The following is a 21,796-nucleotide window of genomic DNA, read 5'->3' as shown; positions in this document are numbered from 1 at the left end:
AGTGTGTGTTTTAGTTGAACTACCCCTTTAAGATAACCCCAATAAAACAGCTGAATAAAAGACACAACCGTGGGTATGTGAGTGTTAAGTGTGTATTTACAGTAAAGGGGAACATCTGTCACACTGGATACAAGCAAAGAGGGGTCAGAGGTCAGCAGACAGTCACACAGTTCATGGGTCATGACCCACGTAGAATTTGGACAGGAAGTCTGTGCCGCGAGGCTCCTGAGTCTCGTTAAAATAGCGCATTACGTGGGTCTTCTGCTTCCAGACGTGGATCGTTTCCTGGAGTTCCATTTTCCCCTGCGGATTAAATAACAAACACATGGAAAATGTTTCAACACATCCTGGAAGACACAGTAAGTAATAGTCTACATTTTCATTCATTCAACTGTGATGGGTATTTGGATCCAACAACACTGAGATGAGGTACTGGGCAGCCTAAGAAACAGCCTAAAAAAAGCTGACTCCAAGAACAAAATTACTAGTTGCATCAATTAGGAAATTAAAATGATTATGGATGTTCACAGATCAGCGGCAGGCTGTTTTTACCTTAATGACTAACATGTCGATCACACGGGGGTCAGTGACGTGCTTGTTTTTGTCGAACATCTCCCTCACTTTGTCTCTTCCCTGACGCACTGGGATGTCCAGCTGAAACACTGCCACTGTAGAGAAAGAAATACAAACAAAGTCACTCTGTTTCCAATACATGAACTTCACCCAGAAACTCATTTTTTAAATCATTGTTATTTAATTATGTTATTCTTTATATTTCTTATAACTAGGGCTGTGTATTGAGAAAAAATTCTGGCGATACAAAACACATCATGATACAGGGGTTACGATTCAATATATTGCAATACAGTTAGCATAAAATCTATAGTGATTTTGAGAATCAATACAGTATCACAAAATGTAATATGGCAATACTTTATATTTTCGATATTTTCTTACACCCCTGTTAGGCACTATGCACAGACGCTTAGGTGTGGATGTTAGTTATGTTTTATTCAGAAAAAGAAGAAAGATTTATTGGGTAACCAGGCGTTTGGTACAGTAGAGAGCAAGGCCAGTCCCATGCTCAGACTTTAGGGTATCGGTGTCACTGCATATCTTTTCGCGTTCATAACAAGGGTCTTTAAAAAATGTACAAGTTCATCATTAATATCCAAGGTGTATGGAGGGAGTTTCAATCATAATCATTATATATTGAGAATCTGAAAATACAAGTACAAATCTCCTGTCTTATCTTGAGGTATTATGGGACCGACAATGTGGAGTGCACAGCATCCAACCTGTCAGCACAATATAAACCAGTTTGTGCCTCATGCATTAACTGGTACTAAATGTAAACAGACACTCTACATAAGATGGTAGGACCCTTAAACGAGGAAAATATACACATTTCATAACAATTCACATTAACAAGTTGACTGACTGTGCTAGAAGGTGATTTCAAATATCTGTGCACCATAATCTAAAATAGGATGGTCCATCTTAAAGTAGGAACCCACAGAACACCTGGTTAGAATGGAGGAGTGCACTGTTTAGCTAGTTAAAACCAGTCTATCGTATTTTGCAACATGTAGAAAACCAATAACAAAAAAGTCTTCATATGAATGAAGGTGTTAATCCCGTTATTGCTTTTTGGAACCGTATAAATGTGGGAAGGTGTAACGTTAAATACTGTAAGTATCTATGTAAGTATGAATGCTTTTGCTCAAGATTCAATATTATATTATATATTATATTATATTATATATTATATTATATTATAATATATATTATATATTATTCTATATATATATATAATGCTATTATATATATATAGAATAATATATTATAATAATATAATACAAATAATAATACAATAATATAACAATAATAATACAATAATATAACAATAATAATATAATATATAATAATAATATAATATATATATAATATATATATATAAGACAAATTCAACGTTTCCATTACATGTTGGGGAACATATATTATTAATATATATTATACTATAATATATATTAAAAATATATTGTATTATTATATTATATATAATATAATATATATATAATATAATAACAATACAAATAATATAATAATAATAATAATATAATATATTATATATTATATATATATTATATATTATTATATAAGACAAATTCAACATTTCCATTACATGTTGGGGAACATATATTATTATATATATTATATTATAATATATATTAAATATATATTGTATTATTATATTATATATAATATAATATATATAATTATAATAATACAAATAATATAATAATAATAATATATTATATATACAATATTATATATATATCATATATATATATATAATATTATATATATATAATATATATTATTATATAAGACAAATTCAACGTTTCCATTAAATGTTAAGTAACATATAAAGTGCAGAGTGTATTGTTATGGTTGGCTGCTGTTTGGTAGCAGCTAATGTTGGTTCTGCTGAACCTCCACACAGACTCGACCTTGACGCTGGCGCTGCTCTTTATAAACCTTTTAACAGCCACAGCGGAGCCACATACCTGTGTTGGGGACCTCTCGGTACCAGGCTCGGTACAGCTCCCGGACCCGGCGCTTAGCTTCGTCCAGGTCGCGGCTAAAGATGGGTTTAACAACTCTAGAAGCTCCAGCTGCTGCTCGGGTCGCCGCGGTGGACGCCATGTCTACTGCTGTCACTACGGCGCTTCCGGTTCTACTGCTTCTTCTTCTTCTCTTGGTAATAGCGGCAGACTAGACGCAGCAGAGGCGAGTTGCTGCCCTCCACAGGTCACTTGTAGATCTCCACTGGCTGGATCAAATCCTCATGTAGAGTCCTGTGAGACGAAGAAAGTGGATTACAGCCTTTGTTGTTTCGCTGTTCTCTGTGCTAAGTATTGTATGTATATGTATATATACACATATATACATATACATACATGCATATATATGTATATTAAAGATTCAAGATTCAAGAGTTGTATTTGCCATTTGCACCTAAAATAAGTACATTGGAATTCTGAGCAGTTTACACCGAGTCAGCTTTAAGAAAAGAAAAGAAAAGGTAGAAAAGACACAAGGTAATTACAGTACAAAATAAGTAGCGCATTCAACTCAACACAATAAATAAATAAATTATGAAAATATATAATAAATATATATATAAAACGCCCTCAGTGTAGTCAATAAATAAACTAAACTACCCTCTGCATAGGAACGATACCCTTATAACATTACCCATATATGTATTTATGTATGTATGTATATGTATATGTAAATATATACATATACATATACATACATATGTATATATATACATATACATAGCCTACATACATATATATATATATATATACATACATATATACATACATAAATACATACATACATATATACATACATACATATATGGGTAATGTTATAAGGGTATCGTTCCTATGCAGAGGGTAGTTTAGTTTATTTATTGACTACACTGAGGGCGTTTTATATATATATATATATATATATATATAAGAGAGAGAAAGAGAGAGAGACAGAGAGACAGACAGAAGAAAGAAACAGAAGAACGAGAGAGAGAGAGAAGAAAGAGAGAAAGAAAGACAGAACAGAGAGAGAGAGAGAGAGAGAGAGAGAGAGAGAGAGAGACAGAGTAAAGACCCCATATGCCGGATTCTCATCTGCAGGGTATCCAGTTTCACCCTGACAGCGTCTCCCTGAGTGGTTCCTGTGAGTTCAGGCTTGAAGCCATGGAAGACTCACTATTGCAACCACTGATAGGCTGATAGACTGCTACTGTAGTGCCTACATAAGGCACACATGTACAGTCCATCACTACAGTGGAAACCAAACTGTAGGGATGTCTCAGTGAGACGTATCACATGCCTGGCATATTATCAGCGGGTGATTTTAATGACAGAAAGCGGTCCTTTAAGTAAACTTTTTTGGGAGGCCCGTGACATCACATATGACGTCACGGAACATAAGCCCCGCCCAATAACTTGTATTACTGCTGACATCCCCTGTGACGTCATACATGACGTCACAGAATTAAGAATCCCCATGTCACATCCTCGTTTTGGAATACAGTACTATATAAACTTCACTAAACCACAGTGGAGATAATCCTGTGTAATGCAGATTTCACAGTATAGTCAAGACCTTTTAATGCAACATTTAAATATATTCTGAAGGCCTATCTATAAATTATAACATTTGATTGTAAAATTGATCAGTATTTACTGCTCCAAAGTAATTAATAAAGTTGTACTAAACTGCATTACACTTTGAGGTGGTTCTAATGTTTTTGTTCATTAAAAAAATTAAATGAGCTGGACTTAAGACAAGCCAAATATTAAAAATACTTTTCAATGTTTGTTTTATTAAAATACAACACCACAATGTGCCTGACTGTGTCTACACACTCAACAAAAAAAAAAATTCTAGGTAGTATGTATTGCAGGGCTATTGCATTACATTACATCATGCTGCTTTTTATATATTTCTGTATTTATGGCAATACTCTATTGGGATAGAATGAAGAACAGATATAAGCATGTGTGTAATAGGTGTGCAGCATCATTGAAATGAAATGTGTTTCTGTTGAACTTTTTTTATTGATTGCAAAAATTGTGTATAATTTACAAAGATGATACGGGCTCTACAGTACATTAAATATGAAAATATTTTCAAAAGGCAGGTAGATAAGTCATTTTTATCACAATTCATACCGTCAATAAAAAAAAAAAATTGGCTCATTGATGCAACACCTGTCATTTGTTATGCGGTGGCACATAAATACCAACAATGACCAGGGGAGACTGGAAGCTTGAGAGTTCCTGCTTCTCAGCCACGGTTTAAAAAATAAAAGACATCTGTGACGTGGGACAACATTCATCCAACAGCTTTTACAAGCGAAGAAAGTTGAGCCTGAATTTGCTTCTATACAATCATAGACCAACTTCCAATTCAGCCTGCCAGGAATTAAACTTTTGCTGTGTTGTATTAATCCCCAATATATTTTTTTCAGAATTTCATATTCACAAACACAATACTACATAAGCACACTTCTCTCCAGGTTAAAAAAAAAAATAATTACAGCAAATGATAAGCCCCGATTTCTAAAGAAACGCGTGCCATTTTCACAGAGTAAACATGACTCAAAAGCTGTACAACATAGAAAACTGAGATGACAGTAGCTCTAATGTAACTGTGTTGACCCCTTGCTGTAAGGCAGAAGACACAGAGGCGATAAACAAAAGAAGCTGATACAGTATGAACTCTTTATCGACAATACCTGATAAAAAAAAGAAATGTATCACTCGCAAATATTCCAGTTTTCAGACCAAATGCTCACTCATACATGCTTGCACTCAAAGCAAGCAAAAGCTAAAATAAAAAAAAAGAAAAGTGCAGTTTAATATATGATGTGTGGCCCAGTGTAATAAAACCGGCTAATAGCTACTCTATGCTGCTCATTGGCAGAATGATTGTATACTAAGGCACTATCGTGGTCCCCACACAGACGGAACTGTACAAGTCCAACGATCATCTCCTCTGCTTTTCTGTTTATCTCTTTGATTCAGTCACCACGGTGCAGACACACCTGCAAAACAAGAAACATACAGGAAGAATTAAATGAAACTTAATATAACCTGAAATTTCAACAAATATCTGCCACTAAAAAATCCATTTCCCTGACTGTTCTACATGCGTCCATACCTGACACTGTGTCTGCCAGAGCGTTAGCACCAGCAGCAGAGTCTCAGTGGTCCAGGCTGTTGCCCAGCTTCTGCCCCTCCTGCAGAGCAGCCATGGCCAGCCTCAGGTGCTCCTTTAGACTCTGGATCTCTCGCTCGCTCCGGCCCTTCATCCCACTCAGCTCCTCGTGCACCTCTGTGTATCGTTCACAGGCCAGCCGTTTCTCCTGCGGGGGCAAAGAGGAGTAGACGGGCTTAACAGTGGCAGTGCCAGATATATTCTTTTGCTGGTGCCATGGGGTACCTTAACTTTTCAGAGAAAGTGCTCTGAAATTCTGGTTTCACATTAATGTGCCGGTCGCCACAATGTAATTTCTACTTCAATACCCCCACACACACGCAGTACCCACTCCGCCAGTTACAATGTCATTTTGTGTTAACACAAGGCGAGATATTCAGCCAAAAGGGTTATAGAGGTAAGGTTCAGAAGCCTGCCTACATAAACGCACCTCAATATAACATTTCCCAGTTATGCCACGGACTGGGCTTGCACACAAGCAGCAAGCAACAGACAGAGGTTTGTGCATTTCAGCCTCTGAGATTCTGAGATCACAAACTCATGCTGCCAGTTACCAACACCTCCACCAATGAATCAACAGTATTCTGTTCCATAGACCTAATGTTATGTGAATGAGCATTGCATAGTGTTCGCGTCACAACCGACCGTGGTGTTCAACGAAAGAGAGAGAGAGAGAGAGAGACACGTAAAGAGCTGTTTCTATGTGCTGATTTAGAGTGATTATTGTAAATGCTTTGATTAATAAATGTAAATAAATGCTTTGTTTGTGATGACAGTTTTGTTTGTTCACTGTGGATTTTTTTTTTATGCGTTCTATGACTTTTTCTATCCCCCTGGCCTTTGCTAATCCTCCGTCAGAAACTCATGTGCACACACACTTTGACTGTCACAAACACACTCAATTAAATCTATTCTAAAGCATTAAAATGAAAAAATATGAATAAACAACAGGAATGTCTTGGGGGTGCTATGGCTGTCCTAGCACCCTCAAGCCCCTCCCTGGTGCTGCCTATGAGGCATAAGTTCCTCAATCTGCCTCATATAATACTACATCATGGACCATCTCAGTGTGATATCACACCCACTAAGACATGTATACTTTCTGTATAAGCATGCTATATTTGTTTTTCTTTAATTACAATATTCATATATGCCTCAGAGCAGCACCAAATAACAGAGGCAGGGAAGGTACATATTATACAAATAAGACAGACAGAGCATCCAGTAAGTGCTGGACTTTGTCAAATTCATTCACTTTATAGAACTCACTGGATGAAGACGCCCAGAGCCGAAGAAAGCAGGGTCTTCCCAGCCCATCTAAATCTAAGCAGGGCCACCTAAGACCTATACAGATTCATCTCACGTCTTTTTTTAATGAACTTTGTATTCATCATTTTACTGTTCTCAATAAGCCAAACTAGAATTATTGCCTCACAAAATGTCATCACTTCATCATTTTATCCTCTTAGACATTTGTGTGAAATTGTCAAAATTTGCATATCAATTCTTGAGTTGTGGCCAAAAACGTGTTTTGTGAGGTCACAGTGACCTTGACCTTTGATCACCAAATTCTAATCCGTTCATCCTTGAGTCCAAGTGGACGTGCCAAATGTAATGAAATTCCCTCAGCGTTCCTGAGATACCACACAAAAATGGGACGGACAGATGGACGGACAGATGGACGGACGGAGGTTCTTATTTGACATGTATTTATCTAGGATAGTCCTGTTGAGATTAAAAATTTCTTTTCCGAGGGAGTCCTGGCCAAGACGGCAGCAAAAAATGTTCACATATAAAAGCACAAATATCAGACTTAAAAACAAAACAGGAAAGGGTTAAAACAAATAACATACGGCAAACTACATCAACCAATGGATTAGCTTTAGATGAGTTCGATAAAAATCTGGAAAATTTGTTGCACTGCATTTTCTGAAAGCTTCCAGGTTATAAGACACGTAACCACCTTGGTCAATGACGTGAGGATTAACATTCCGTGTTATTCATCTAATAGTAAAGGGATTACAGATACAAAATATACATACTTGTACAGACCGACACACAGACAAACAGACACACAGACAGACAGGCAGACAGAAAGACAGACAGACAGACAGATGGAGTACCGTGTTAAGAAACTGCAGCTCGTTCCTTAGACAGCTGATCTCCTTGTGTAAGTACTCTATCTCGTTTTCTTTCACCCTGAGCAGAACCTGGCAGAAAAACAACAAAACACAACGTGGTCGTCATTCGCTGCCGAAAGGAAGACAAAAACAACACACAGAACGTCTTATTATTACCATAAATCATAATAATTATCATGCGAGTCCACCAAAAAAGCAATTGTGTTCTGGCTGATTTATGATAAACACAGGGGGCATTCTCTGTAATTTATTACATTCTCTTTCGGCCAATTACTGTTTATCATGACATGCGGTTTGTATTCTCAAAACAGCAACACTAGTTTGGTAAACAAAGAGTATAAATAAACTGCTACATTTTTGTTACTTTTAGGTTTTGCTTCATAATGACTCTCGGAGGCTGGGTAGTGTCATTTGTTTGGACAGCAGGGAGGCCTAATTAAGTGTATTCCTGAACATTTTGCAAAAACACTTTCTGTGACACAAACACTGAAAGTCATGCTTTACATGTCTACATGATGAACCGTCCAACATTACCTATGACTTTTAGCTAATTGAAACCGAGTGGCGGGAGAGTTTCTTAACTTCCTTTCGTCCCGAGACTTAGGGCGCTTTCACTAGCCAACATTTAGTCTGTTTTAATCGAACTCTGGTGCGGTTCAACCCTTGGTGCAGTTTGTTTGGGCGGTTGTGAACGCAGTAATTGTACTCTGGTACGGACCAAAACAACCGGTTTCAAGTGAACCAAAACGCAGGCTGGCTGTGTGGGCATTTGTTGAGATGGACACATGTAAATGACCTTCTGCAGAAGTCCGATGTTTGCTTGACATCCGAAGAGAACAGAATATGCTAAATAAAGTCCATAAAAATAGGGACTTTTATAAAGTCATTGGAGATAAACTGGAGGAAAAGGGATTCGTGCGCACAGTAGATCAGTGCCGAGTCAAAGTGAAAACACTTTGACAACAATGTATCAAAGTCCGCGATTCCCTGCACAGAAGTGGCAGCTCTCGAGATGAAAAAGATACATTTGCACCATCATACATGCTCCACAGCAGATTGCTTTTCTATATGGTCTGCTTTAATTTGTGCACTGTGAAACCGAACCAGACTAAATAGAAAACAAACCAAAAGTATCAATTTCACTCTTATTCGGACTAGACAAGCAGACTGTGGCTTGTGAAAGCGCCCTTAAAAAGGGTCAGTTCTCTTTTCTTCTGGTTTAATTTGTCCAGGTTTTGCAGGATTTACCGCTGAGACTTTGGCCCACACACCCCAACACAGTGAAGTGAAATGGAATTTTGTTTTAGTAATGAAAGCACTGAACGATTACATCTTAAAAGCTCATAAAGCGACATGCTTTTCCACAAAAGACGGCTCTGTTACGCTAGATAAACCCACAGTTGTCACCGTGAACAGTTCACACAGATTCATTTTATACAGCAGTCAGTGGAATATTCTGATAAATATATACTTGTAGAGGAAAATGTTTTTTAGAACCTGAAAATGAAAATACATGACGAAAGTTTAGATTAGCAAATACATAAATGACTGTGACGGCTACACACAGGTAGCTCTGTTTAATCACTGTGTAATCTAAATCCAGTAACAACACATTTCTTTTATTTGACTTCGTAGAATTGAAATTGAATGAATTGTTCTTAGATTAATTGGGGGCAGTCCGAGAGCTGGCTGCATTTTTAGGCAACCGGTATCACAGTTATTGTTGACTTTCAATGCAGTGGGTGATATTTTCACACTTGTGCACATCTGATGTGCGCTGCTGTCAGTTCAGGAAGTTACAAAAAGCTGGCAGACACAGACCCTCCCCAACCCCCCATCATCTACTTCCAGTTTCATGTATACAAGCTGTTACCTCTAGCTCACTGGGTGTCCTGTCTTTGTTGTTCTCTGAGCTCTGAGATGTGCCGGTTGATCGTGTTCGACTGATCTCTTCCGTCAAACGGGCCTTTAAGTCCTGCAGAGGAAAATATTTTGCATTTAGAATTTGAATGACGCCCGTTGAGTGGCATACATTTGCAGACAATAGATCACAAGTCTTATACAGCCAGACTACCGACTCTGGATTTCATCTTTTTTACTGTACAAACAAAGAAATAAAAGCATGTCTGCAACTTTTCTGCTTGTTCTGCTTTTATGAGTAATCTGCTGCTGATAACTCACCTGGTTCTCTTTCTTCAGCTGCTCCATGTCTCTCTCCTTGCGGCTGATCTCCCTCTCTCTCTCAGCGCTGTTTTGCTCGGCTCGGTTTAGCTCCAGACACTTCTGAGAGTAGCGCTCAGACAGTCCGGCCAGCTCTCTCTGCAACGCCTGAGTTTCTGCCCTGCAGAAATGGACAGATGATGTGTTCATGTGGTGGTCCTTACTGAACTAAACTGCAGAAATAAGAATTAACTGCAGGTTCAGATTATGACAGAATGCACGTCACGTTACCTGCTTTCTTTTTACTATGAGTCAGCATAAATTACAAAGAAAAAAAGAAACAATATTTAACATACAAAGAGATGAAGTCACAGCACTGCTCCTGCGGGACAACCAAAGATAATCTGTGGTAGCTCCTTTATTCTGCTCTGCCCTGACTGAATACCTCTAATATATATTATTATATGGAATTGATTACATTTAATAACAGCAACATGCTGTGAAAAACTATGAGGGTGATTTTTTTCCATTTCCATGATGCAAGTATTTCCTACCGTGGTTTTAAACCATCTTTTACTGGTCATGACCAATAACCACAAAAATAAGGAAGAGCCTGCAAAGAGCGAAAATACGCAGACTAGGCAGCACAGATAAAGCCCTAAAATACAGGTTCCAGTAGCAGCCACTGAGACAGCGTTGTGTCAAAGGCCCCGTGGAGCTTACAAAGGGAAACTAATCCATGACCAAATTCTTCTACATTCCTTAAGTGCCTGACGGGACCCAGTGGCCGCTGCGGTAATGGCCTTGCTTAGACAAGGAACCCTGGATTGTTGTGGAGTCTGCAAATTCTACCTTTTATTTCACAGAAAACCCCTTTGTGGCCAGCTAACTCCCACTTAAAAGCACAAGAGAGCTATTCACATAAATTACCAATGTTGGCCTGCACTGACTGAGACAGAGGGCCAAGCTACAAGAATATGAAGTAAAGGCTTACACAAGACTTCAACAAAGCCGTTTAGAAACTTTAGATTCTTTGATTGTGTTACTAGCTTGTTTCCTGTGGCCCCAAGCATCTGGGTGGCAATCGTACATCTCTACCACACGGGCAAAAACAGACTTGAAGTTACTTACTGTTGTTGTGCTCGCACGGTCTGTGAATCTAGAACCCCACTGCTGAGCCTTTTGACTCTCTCCACCTCTCTCTCCAGCTCGTCTTTGTGTTTCTTCTTCAAAGCCTCCATTACTGAAAGCACAAACACAAAAGCGTGACACAACTTCTATGTGATCTCCTGGTGGCTGTTAAAGGGCACACCAAGGATTTTCCTGATTGAGGAAGCTCAGGGACCCAACTGAGAAAACGTCCTCAGAAATTTAATACCAAAAAATGATTACAGTCTAAATCTGTACTCAAAAAACTATGGATCAATAACGAATACTTAGATATGATGACAGTCAAATAAGTGTAGTATCAATATATTATGCAGGGCTCAATAATAAGGCTTGCCTGGGGCAAGTAAAATGCAACGTCAGGCTAGTAAGTCTAGCAACTCTCTTGCCTGATTGGGCACTTGCGAGGAAAATGGCATCTGGTAAAGACAAAGTTTATGAGCTGAAGCACAAACAAGTTTAGTTGGGTGGCGTTAGAGGATGTTGGCGAAACTTCAACTATGTATTGCGCAGTTTGCTGCAAGTTTGAGAGCACGGCGCACAAAACATGACAATTAACCTTAGTCTTTGTTGTTATTTGATAACCGCTGATAAATAAAACAATTTGCAATGGGGCAAGTAAAAAATTGACTTTGGGCAAGTGATTTCTGAGCCACTTTCCCAACAGGGCAAGTGAAAAAAAACCATTAATGTTGAACCCTATTATGTATATTCTAAGATTAAATTACATTTAAATAGTTCACAGACATTCAACACCCAACAATATGGAAGTGGAATGATGGCGCTACAGTATAAAAGCCCTGCTGGACAGTTTTTGCTCATTTCTCATAGTTCTCATAAAATAACCCAGGGCAACATTAACAACCCATTGCTTCCTACTTAAAATGAAACGGTGAACTCTATTTGACCTTTGACCCCCCCATCCAAGTTCTGATTAATGTTCTTTATCATATTAAACCCTTAAAGCTGCCTTCACAGTTGAATAACTACACGTTTATTTAGGTCTTGATACTGGTCTGCTGACCTCGTGCGGTGTCCTGGGTCTCCTCCAGCAGCAGCCTGTTCTTCTCCGTCTCCAGCTCCTTCATCTGGCGCTCGTGCTGCCTCTGCAGCTCCTCCAGCGCCTGGCGATGAGCGCGCTCCATGGCCGCCAGGCTGCGGCCGCAGGGGGCCTCAGGGCCACAGCCACCCCTCACGCCTCCTCCCCACCTCCCTCCTCCCCCTCCTCCTCCTTGTAGTTGCTCCAGCTGCTGCCTCAGTGACGCCACCTGAGAGAAGACGAAGACGGAGGTAAAGCCCACTGAGCGACAGAAGCCTATTGATTTAATATGTGATTTAGCGTGTTTAGATGAGATGGCACAAATGCTGGTGTTGGCAGTGAAACACATGGGCAGCAATAAAGAATAGGATTTAAAACCCACACAGGATGCTTTGGGATGGCCAAATGTGAGGTAATACTCAACAGTAGGATTCATTCATACTCACTGGCTTGTAAACAGTAGAAACTAAATGAACATTTTAGCCAAATCTTTCCAAAGTGTCCCACTGCCAACACATGATCTACACATGATCACTGGCAGAACCACTGTATGCACCAGCTGAATTTTTCTATGGACAGACTAATGATGCCAACTCTCGCTCCACTGCTACCTTTCAATTTGAACTTTGACCCCAATCACTGCTGACCTTTCAAAGCCTGATTAGATTCTTGCTACAGAAGAAGCTTAAACACAAAGGAAGCATTCAGCTTTCATGATATTGTAATAATAGTGTAATTAAAGAATGAATGCACACTCTTTAGCATGAATTTAACAGCTCTTGTTTATAAAGTAAAATGAGTAGTATGGTGAGACATCAGCGTTTAGCAGAGCTCTTGTGGTGCAGCGGTCTGCGTATCATGTGCAGAACCTGCAAACAGGTTCAAACCAAAGATGCACATCACAGCACACAGAGACAGAACAGACAACAGTTTCAGTAGTGTTTCTCATATCAATATCTGCATATTTTAGATGGAAAAACACTGCTGAAGGGCAGCTCAGAAAAACAAAGACTCAAGTGTTAACAGGCAGAAACAGGAAATGTTTACTTCATCCGAACAGATGAGTTAATTTGCATGTTATGAAATTTGCAAATTGGAAAATCAACTCCACGCACTACCTCCCTCTGCAGCGCCTCATTGGCTGACTGGCTGGAAGACCGTGATCCCATCGGTGGTAAGGAGCTCATCTCCTTTAACGGCAAGCGTTCGAACTCAGCCCACTTTTTCTCTATTTCGTCCTCGGTGCGTAGCCGCTGGTTGGATCCTCCGCCGGTGCCCTTCCTGGACAGCACGGCCTCCCACTGGCTGCTGGTGTTCCTCTCCTCCTGCCACTGGCTGTGCTCCCTCCCCTGCCCCTCCGCTGCTTCTCTCTGACTGGCCGGGAGAGGGCCGGACGAGGCCGGAACCGGGGACAGCTCCACATAGTCAAACCTGCGATGAGCAGGAGGAGCGGAGGTCGGGATGTCTGACTGGACGTCGGCATGACGCGATGACGGGCGACGAGACGACAGCAGATAGCGAGAATGGGAGTTTTCCTTGTCACTGCTGCCGTCAGGTAATCTAGAGAAGAGTAGAGACAAATACATAAATTACACACCAATATCAAAATAAATAAATAAAATAAATCCAGGCATTATTTTCTTCTTCTTCTCCAATCTGATAACTTCATAAAACACTTTTCTAATCAAATAAAGAAGTAATTCATCACAAATAAGTAAATCAGTAGCATAAAAAGCCTCAACATGAACACCCGAGGCACAGCAAAACAGAACATTACATTAGTGCTCCAAGTAACTAATGAAATTCATGAGATTCATCTTCAACAGTGACTGAAACTCTCCAGGGGCAAAGTTGCTGGTGAGTAACAGAGCCTCTTATCTGACTGTATATTTAGCCAAGGCTGAGCTGCTGTAAGAACGCAAATGAGCCATACAAGAATGCTGAGTCAACCAATCTTAAAATAATAGGAGTGCAAAAAAGTACTTAAAAACTACTTGTAGAATGAAGCATAAAACTTCCTTAGATGCTGATTATTAGGGCAGGAAGTTGCAAGTTACAATTAACAGATTTTTTTAAATAAATAAATTCTTAAAGTTGCTAAATGTGAGATTGGGAGCATTTCTATTGACCTGCGCACGGCTCTCAACATGGCAACGGCTGAGCTGGCGGCTCGCAGCCAACAGCGCTAACAGTGAAAACATCAGGGGGATGCATTTAAGTATTTTGTTCGTGCTGGAGATGTTAGAACCGTCTTTCCACAACTGTTTCACATTTACTGACAACCCTCTCTCCACGACTACACAAAACAATGTGCTACACTATAAAAAGGAAGCTGTGAAGCAGAACTAGTAAACTTTGGTAAAATTAATTTGCAATGTAGGACAGTTTGTCGATGATATCAAGATCAAACTCGGTATCTGTGGATACTCAGTATTGAAAAATGTGATTGGTATTGTAGGAGTGACTCAGCCTGACCAACAGCCAGAGAACTCAGAACATTCAATGGACAATAATATGAAACAGAGAAAAACAAGGCTTGACTTCATTAAGGTGAGACAAGAAAATGTTAATTCTCACATATAAGTGATGAAAATGAATCATTGTCTGTCAATAAACTAACACTACTGAGCATGAGAGGTCACAACTGACTGCCTTGTAACTAAAGTATGTGAGATATATTTCTTAATTTTAGCCTGAGCAAATTCTGAATTGATCCAACTTTCAATTTTAGGCCAAAACAATATTTTTACCCTGATTATCCCCGATTGCTTATATTTATATTTAACAATTCAACTGGTACTTACTGTGTGAGATCCGGAGAGCTGCTGGGCCGGATGCACTTCTTTAAAACCTCTATCCAGTTCCGCCTGATCCCTGCCGTCATGGCCGACAGTGTGTGCGCGGAATCACGCGTCTGGAGAACAAAAGAGGAAAAAACAGGTTAAGGAGACACAAAGATGTGACAGAACTGGGATGAGATGGAAACGATAAAGAAAAAAACTGAAAGAGAGAGAGATGCAGAGAGAAAGGAGAAGGAGATACTGACAGAGATGTGAGTCGTGATAACGGAACAACAAGAAGATGCAGCAGAAATTGAGAACGGGTGTGGTTAACGCTGGTAAGAAGGATGAGTAGGGATGAATATAAAGAAGAAAAATCAGTCGCATACACGGTCTATTGACCTGTAATAGAGATACTCACCTGTACTTGAAACCCATAGTTCTTCTCCACATCAAACTCGCACACCTTCACACAGGATTTGAGGTCAATCTCTCCGTCCAAGTCATCTTTCTAAACAGAAAACACAGAAACAGGGTACATTTCTCTTACATTTTGTTATGGTCATAATTAATACAACATGTTGGTTTATGCTTGAAGTACTCATCCAAGTTTTAATGCCATTACTAGGCTCATTGCAAAATTTCATATACACAACAAACATGATGAATTAAAAGAACATACCTCCTCTGCACTCGAGTCTCTGTAGTACTTCAGTCCAGCATCAGTCAAAACAAACCAATGCTTCTTCCACTAAAGAAACACAGCAGATATCAATTAATTCCAAGACTGAACTGAGAACAGCAACTCACAGTGACAATATCTGACACGGTTACACCAAATAAAGCACTATTACCACTTGATTTTCAGAGTAAAAGCCTGGTTTGAATAAGAAATGACAACAGGAAGGCCCCATATTAAACAGCCGGCCTACAGTATGTGATGTGTGAAGCTAATTCACTCAAGCATATCATTCAAAGAGAGGAGACACACCTGCCGTGCCTCGAGCCACCAAGCTATTACTGTGATAACGGGGATAACCTGCCGCTATCGCCTTACACACAACCTTTCTAATTAGGAACGAGGGACGGAAGGGAGAAAGAGGGTAGTGACGATGGAGGAAGATGTGACGTTTCTGAGCCGAGTACGACGTTTGTACCTTACCTCTCCACTGTCGGCCAGTTTGGACATCCATCCCTTCTTGAAGTTAAGGAGGTCCGGCTGTGAGGGAAAGAGTAACACAGCGTCACGTTCACTGACCGTCATCTGAGTGTTTTACAGAAATGTTACAAATACAAAACTTGAAGGAAAGAAGGTACTCTGCTGTCTGTGTCAGTCAAGGTAATTTATTTGTATGACCTGATCACAAGCAAGTCTCAAAGAATATCACAGAGAGAAAAGAACCAGAGAAAGTGAACAGGAACAGAAAAAAAAGGACAAACAACACTTCAAGCTATATCGAAGGGTGGGGCATACTCAATATAATTATATCTCTATACAAGAAATTAGCAGCTACCACACCCCCCACGGGTTTATTCTATCATTGTACATGAAGACAACTGATACAATGCTGCGGACTTATTTTGCCACAAAGAACATAAACCAGTTTCTATAGTGTTTTTCTTAAAATGCATGTTGAAACTGGTACCAGTACATTTTTAGCCCATACTTAAACTTCAAGCGTAAGTTTGGCATTTTTCAAGCTGGACCCCATTTCCCCATGTTTTTGTGTCTAACTCACTAATAGGAACGTCAACAATTTCTGAAATTGGTGCAATATTGAGGGAGTGTGCTGTAGACGGCAGCCGCTCATGGGGTTGCAATGTAACTCTATTGGGGCAAACTGGCACCGTCATTTAGGTCAACTAAAAGTGCTTGTTTTCGCCACTGAAGAGCTCTGATTGTCTGACATTATGGGAAGAGTCTCGCTCAAAGAGAAGTCTTGTTCTGAAAAATCTGGCGAGGTGACGAATACTGTAATACATCCATGGTGGAAAAGTGACCAGTTTCAAATATTGTTGTCTCCATTAGTCACTTAGACACAAAAACATAGGAAAATAGGGTACAGGTTAGAAAAAAAATACCAAAGTTACACTTTAATGTATATACTTGAAACACATGAATACATTCAGATCACTCACTAAATTATCTATATTGCTTTAGCACTTGATATGTCACATGATGTTAATATGTATGCATTGCAATCAATCAACAAAGCCCTATATTGTTAATATAGTATCTCAACAACAACGTCACAGGGTCCTGCTCTATTGCACCACAGCATACCAGATACATGAATGATGCAATGGTTGCATAGAAAGACATGTGAGGAGTTAAAAATGACAGGAAAACTACAAATATGTCTGTAAAGAATGAGGACAGAAATATATGAAGACAACACACTGACAGAAAGATTAGGAACTGGAGCAGCACATCTTCAGTGATGGGAGGAAAGATGTGGAAACTCAAGAAATCTGCAGTGGGAACACTGTGTGTCTACAGTATCTTTACTTTTCTCAACACTGTTGCACACACTATGACATATTTTGCATGTCTCTCGCTCCAGCTGGGCGGTAGCAGAAGATGTATTCAAACATGTTTAGCTACTCTACAACATTTCCAGGAACAGGCCCGTTTTTTATTTTGACGCGATGACAGGAAGAGGAAAACACTTGCCAGGTACCTCAAGACGTGGTGATCCCAGATTAAGATTAGGCAACTTTTTCCGCCGTACATTCCTCACTTCGCTTATCTCTCTCTCTCTTTCACCAGAATGTACATTCCTCACCTTTAAATCTCTTTCTGCGTTCGTCATCTCATCTCCCACTGACTGGCGCCTCATACCCCATCTCTTTATTCTCTCAAGTGCAGCTACTTATTGTTCATTTATTCCCTAGCTACATCACTTTGCTCCGCTCCCTCTCAGTTTGCACTCTAATATAACTTCTCTGTCTGTTCTGTCATCTCTAACCACCCCCGTTTCTGTATTTATACTCCCTTTCTGGCGTCAGATGTGTTCTTGTAGGCCACAGTACCACACAGTTTTTCCTTGTATAAGCCAGTTCATCTATGCTACTGATCTGGATGGTGACTTCCAATAGGCCGTGTAAATTAGCAACACCATGTTAAGAAGATATCGATGTATTATTAATTTTAGATAAGCCTGGTGTTCCATTTAAATTCCCTGTCATCATTAATAAATGATGTGGTAATGTCATAAAACACTTTAATTATTGTTGGGTATCCACAAACACACACACACATACTGTATATATGCACCAATCATAATAACAAATAACAGCTGAGGTACCAGCTAAACACATTAGGATGTTTTAGAGTTTTACTTTTTAGAGATTCACAGCTGCATGCAAGCTATGATGTGTCAGACTTCATCATGGATTCATGTTATCTAGTCAATACATGCCAATATGCGAGGTCAGGGAGCGGCCACAGAAGGATCCAGCAAAGAGGGCAGCATCTGTTATGAATAACCCTGATGCCACAGTGCTTCTCCTTGTCATGTGCTCTCAGATCAGTGACAGAGGGAAGAGGGTCAAACACTGGTGACAGTTTGAGACAACGTCCATTCTTCCCGACTCCTGTCTCCCATCATCACTATAGACGAGTATTGTCTGGTGAGCCTCGTCCTTTAGGCTTATTACAACATGTATGCTTCTCTTCTTCACTTGTTTCTGTTTAGTTAAATAGATTACCTCTCTGAACAGTGTGAAGAAGAGAATACCTAATGCATACACTCATTGTAATGACAGTTCCTCCTGCATTACAATGGTTTAGAGCAGCTATTCTCAACCCCTGGGCCGGGGCCCACTGGTGGGCCTCAAAGAGCCACCTAGTGGACCGCGGAGGTGCTGCCAATTGGTTAGATTAACCGCTAACCTGTATTTCAGAGGTTATAGCGGGCTCAGTTTTAAAGCTAGACTGAAGATACTGGCATCATATGAAACTAGAAAAACCTAATGAATCCATCGGTACCAACCATGTCATGCCAGCTTGTTGGGAAGGAGGCTAAATAACGCTCCAAAATTACGCTAAATTTTGGTGAGAAAAAACTGCCATGGCCATTTTTTTTTTTTTTAAAGGGGTCCCTTGACATCTGACCTCCAGATATGTGAATGAAAATGGGTTATATGGGTACCCACGAGTCTCCCCTTTACAGACAAATATGTTACAGATGCAGTGACACAAAATCAAGCAATTTAATTTTTGAAACCAGTAAAAGTGTGTGGTGAGGAAATATGACCCTGAATACTTTGGATTCATAATGGCAGGCAGTGATGAGGTGAAGGTAAGCTGAATATTTATGTGAGTCATTACACCTGACAGCGGCAATAACACATATTTGTAGTCGAGTTTGTCAAAAGGTTGAGAAGCCCTGGCTTAGCGTAACAACACCTCTAGCTTACTTTATAAAAACATGTGTAAGGTTTTCTTGGCAGTGTCTGTGTGCAAACAGGGGATGTGTGTCACAGCTGGCTGTAAAAACTGACAAATATACAGTACAAGCTGCTGGCTAATTACACTTCCTGCTACTGTAAACAACACAGATGAAACTACACCACACATGGAAACCAGCATTAACTTTTTAGACTTGTCACAGGAAGAGAAATGTATAAATATTGACTCAACTGGGTAGATGGCAATACAGACAACACAATAAAATATTTTTTAAGCTAGGTGCCCCACTTAGCTAGCTTTAGCTTTAAAGGTCCCATATTGTAAAAAGTGAGATTTTCAGGTCTTTTACATTATAAAGTAAGTTTAAGTACTTTATAAATACTGTTAAACTATCAAAATGCTCAATATACGGAGAAATACACACAGCCCGTATTCAGAAATTGCGCGTTTGAAACAAGCCGATTTATGTCCATTTGTGATGTCACAAATATACCATTACACAGTTTTAAACGTAAACATTCTAAATGTGTCCCAGTTCATTTCCTGTCGCAGTGTATGCAAATAACATCAGCTTACAGGAAGTAAACATGGACCCAAGCTGTTGCCTAGCAGTGCAATTAAGTTGGAATTCCATTTAAATGCACTAAAACGGAGCGTTTCAGACAGACGGTGAATACAGGTATATTCAGACAGACAGTATGAGGAAAATAAAGTTTTTTTTAACATTAAAGCATGTAAACATGTTCTAGTAGAAACACGAAATACAAGCATGAACCTAAAAATGAGCATTATATGGGACCTTTAACGTGCACACCCCTGGAGTCAAACAAACACTATAAAAGTCCATTAAAAACTAGCTAACTACATTAGCCTTAGCTTGGCTAGCTCCTGGGCCAGAGTCCATTTAAAAAACACAAGATTTAAGTTAAAGTTATGTGTAACTTAGCTGTATAACATACATTCAGGAAGGAGTGACAGGAAAAACAAAACAGCTAATAAAGGTGCAACTTACCGTCATGATGACAGGATCCAGAGAAGGGTAAATTAAAGACAAAAGAGAAGAACCGTCACGAAAGTTAGTCCCCTCTCTGCTCTAAAGTTCAGACTCAGCTCGGCTAGAAACGCTCACTTTCTGGCCGGACTCTGGCGTGACGCGTCACTAGATCAAACCCCGCCATTCATAGCCATGGTAACTGAATCAACCGTCCACCGCGGGCTCCCTAAACCCGGTAGATCCACCCGGGTAAACACGGAGGAACTGTGGGTGTTTAAACGTGATAATTTCACAACTTTGTGACTTCTTCCTCGGGCTGTGTCTCTCTCTGTCTGCTACTTCCTGGGCGGATCCAGTGAAGATCGTTTGAGAAAACAAGACTACCCCGCCTAACCGCTGGTGATGGGGAGTTCAGGCTCTTTTTAGTGATCCAGATCATTTGGCTCAGCTCACCAAGAAGAGCCGGCTCTTTCAGCTCCCAAACGGCTCTTCATTTTACCACTTCTGTCTTTTTATAATTCAGTCAAATTTAGCGCTGTTTTGACCTATGATTAGTATGTGTGCACATACATCACTTAAAGGGACTTTTTGTAACTTCTTACACGTATAAATCACCCGGGTCGGTGTCCCATGCGCGTTTGCATATGCGCCCTGTTCAGACTCAGACTCCAACACAAACTACACGGAAGCACCAAAGTTATATCTAGTGAAGCCCGTCTTGCAAAACAGTGTTGGTCGCGGTAGGAGGACGCGGGGGAGACCTTAGCTTTGGTCTCCAGGGCCGGAGTCTCTGCTCCTCTGCCTGCTTGCCTTCACACAGCTCGCTCCACCTCACGTGCATTCGCGCACACTAAACACTGCAGAAGACTTCGTAGCTCTGAGAATATCTAGTGAATGTACAGTGGACGTTTGTGCAGAAATATCTGCTGCAGCTCCTCCAGACCAACAGAGGTTTTCTGTGTCTTGTGAAGTGACGGGGCTCCGCAGTGAGGAACGTTATCGTCTCCGACCGGGTGCCAGTGTCTCACCTCGGGAGGCTGAGGCAGGAAAAGCTAACACTAGTATCAGCATTGATTCATGGAGAGACCTTCGTCTGGTCAGCTAACATTACTGCCAAGCAGGTGAAATATAGAGTGATATTGTGGTTTTAGCTGACGTGTGTCACCTCACTGTTTTGAGAGATGCTCGTTCATGTCTATTTAGAACGAGCACAAGCGCGAACCGGACGCTGACTTTCGTTGACTTAACGGCCACAAGTGTCGCTGTTAACAAACAATTCTGATTCTTACAAACAGTCCCTTT

At 40.0% G+C, this 21,796-nt stretch overlaps 2 protein-coding genes across 4 annotated transcripts; both read right to left on the bottom strand.

Annotated features, from left to right (window-relative positions):
- Positions 1-74: 74 nt before the first annotated feature.
- On the bottom strand, positions 75-2,746 carry ndufa6 (NADH:ubiquinone oxidoreductase subunit A6). The gene is made up of 3 exons (XM_037793478.1): positions 2,571-2,746; positions 553-668; positions 75-303 (listed from the first exon to the last, which is right to left on the bottom strand). The coding sequence occupies exons 1-3, from the start codon at positions 2,707-2,709 to the stop codon at positions 172-174; spliced, it is 387 nt and encodes a 128-aa protein (XP_037649406.1). The 5' UTR covers positions 2,710-2,746; the 3' UTR covers positions 75-171.
- A 1,871-nt stretch (positions 2,747-4,617) lies between these two features.
- triobpb (TRIO and F-actin binding protein b) lies at positions 4,618-20,890 on the bottom strand. 3 transcript variants are annotated; one of them, XM_037792496.1, is made up of 13 exons: positions 20,513-20,890; positions 16,244-16,305; positions 15,769-15,837; positions 15,508-15,597; positions 15,111-15,220; positions 13,422-13,866; positions 12,292-12,535; positions 11,232-11,343; positions 10,122-10,281; positions 9,814-9,915; positions 7,923-8,009; positions 5,743-5,947; positions 4,618-5,626 (listed from the first exon to the last, which is right to left on the bottom strand). In XM_037792496.1, exons 2-12 carry the CDS (start codon positions 16,277-16,279, stop codon positions 5,786-5,788), a joined length of 1,617 nt encoding a protein of 538 aa, XP_037648424.1. In that variant the 5' UTR covers positions 16,280-16,305; positions 20,513-20,890; the 3' UTR covers positions 4,618-5,626; positions 5,743-5,785. The 3 variants fall into 3 exon arrangements, with proteins under 3 accessions (XP_037648424.1, XP_037648422.1, XP_037648423.1); XM_037792494.1 differs by having other exon boundaries at positions 16,249-16,305; XM_037792495.1 differs by having other exon boundaries at positions 13,425-13,866; positions 16,249-16,305.
- Between the last annotated feature and the right edge of the window lie 906 nt (positions 20,891-21,796).

The sequence above is a fragment of the Sebastes umbrosus genome, chromosome 14 (genome assembly GCF_015220745.1).
Source record: "Sebastes umbrosus isolate fSebUmb1 chromosome 14, fSebUmb1.pri, whole genome shotgun sequence".
In the NCBI taxonomy this organism is placed as follows: domain Eukaryota; kingdom Metazoa; phylum Chordata; class Actinopteri; order Perciformes; family Sebastidae; genus Sebastes; species Sebastes umbrosus.
The sequence above is the reverse complement of the archived record's forward strand: the minus strand, read 5'-3'. Positions and strand labels throughout refer to the sequence as shown.

Bases quoted from the DNA above. Each gene is read 5' to 3' on its own strand.
- ndufa6 (XM_037793478.1), bottom strand. From the start codon at position 2,709: ATGGCGTCCACCGCGGCGACCCGAGCAGCAGCTGGAGCTTCTAGAGTT. The intron at 669-2,570 runs GTATGTGGCTCC...CTTTCTCTACAG, and splicing joins CCGAGAGGTCCCCAACACAG to TGGCAGTGTTTCAGCTGGAC. The intron at 304-552 runs GTAAAAACAGCC...TTTAATCCGCAG, and splicing joins TCGACATGTTAGTCATTAAG to GGGAAAATGGAACTCCAGGA.
- triobpb (XM_037792494.1), bottom strand. The intron at 13,867-15,110 runs GTAAGTACCAGT...ACTCTTCTCTAG, and splicing joins AGCTCTCCGGATCTCACACA to ATTACCTGACGGCAGCAGTG. The intron at 10,282-11,231 runs GTAAGTAACTTC...CCATTTCTGCAG, and splicing joins ACCGTGCGAGCACAACAACA to GGCAGAAACTCAGGCGTTGC.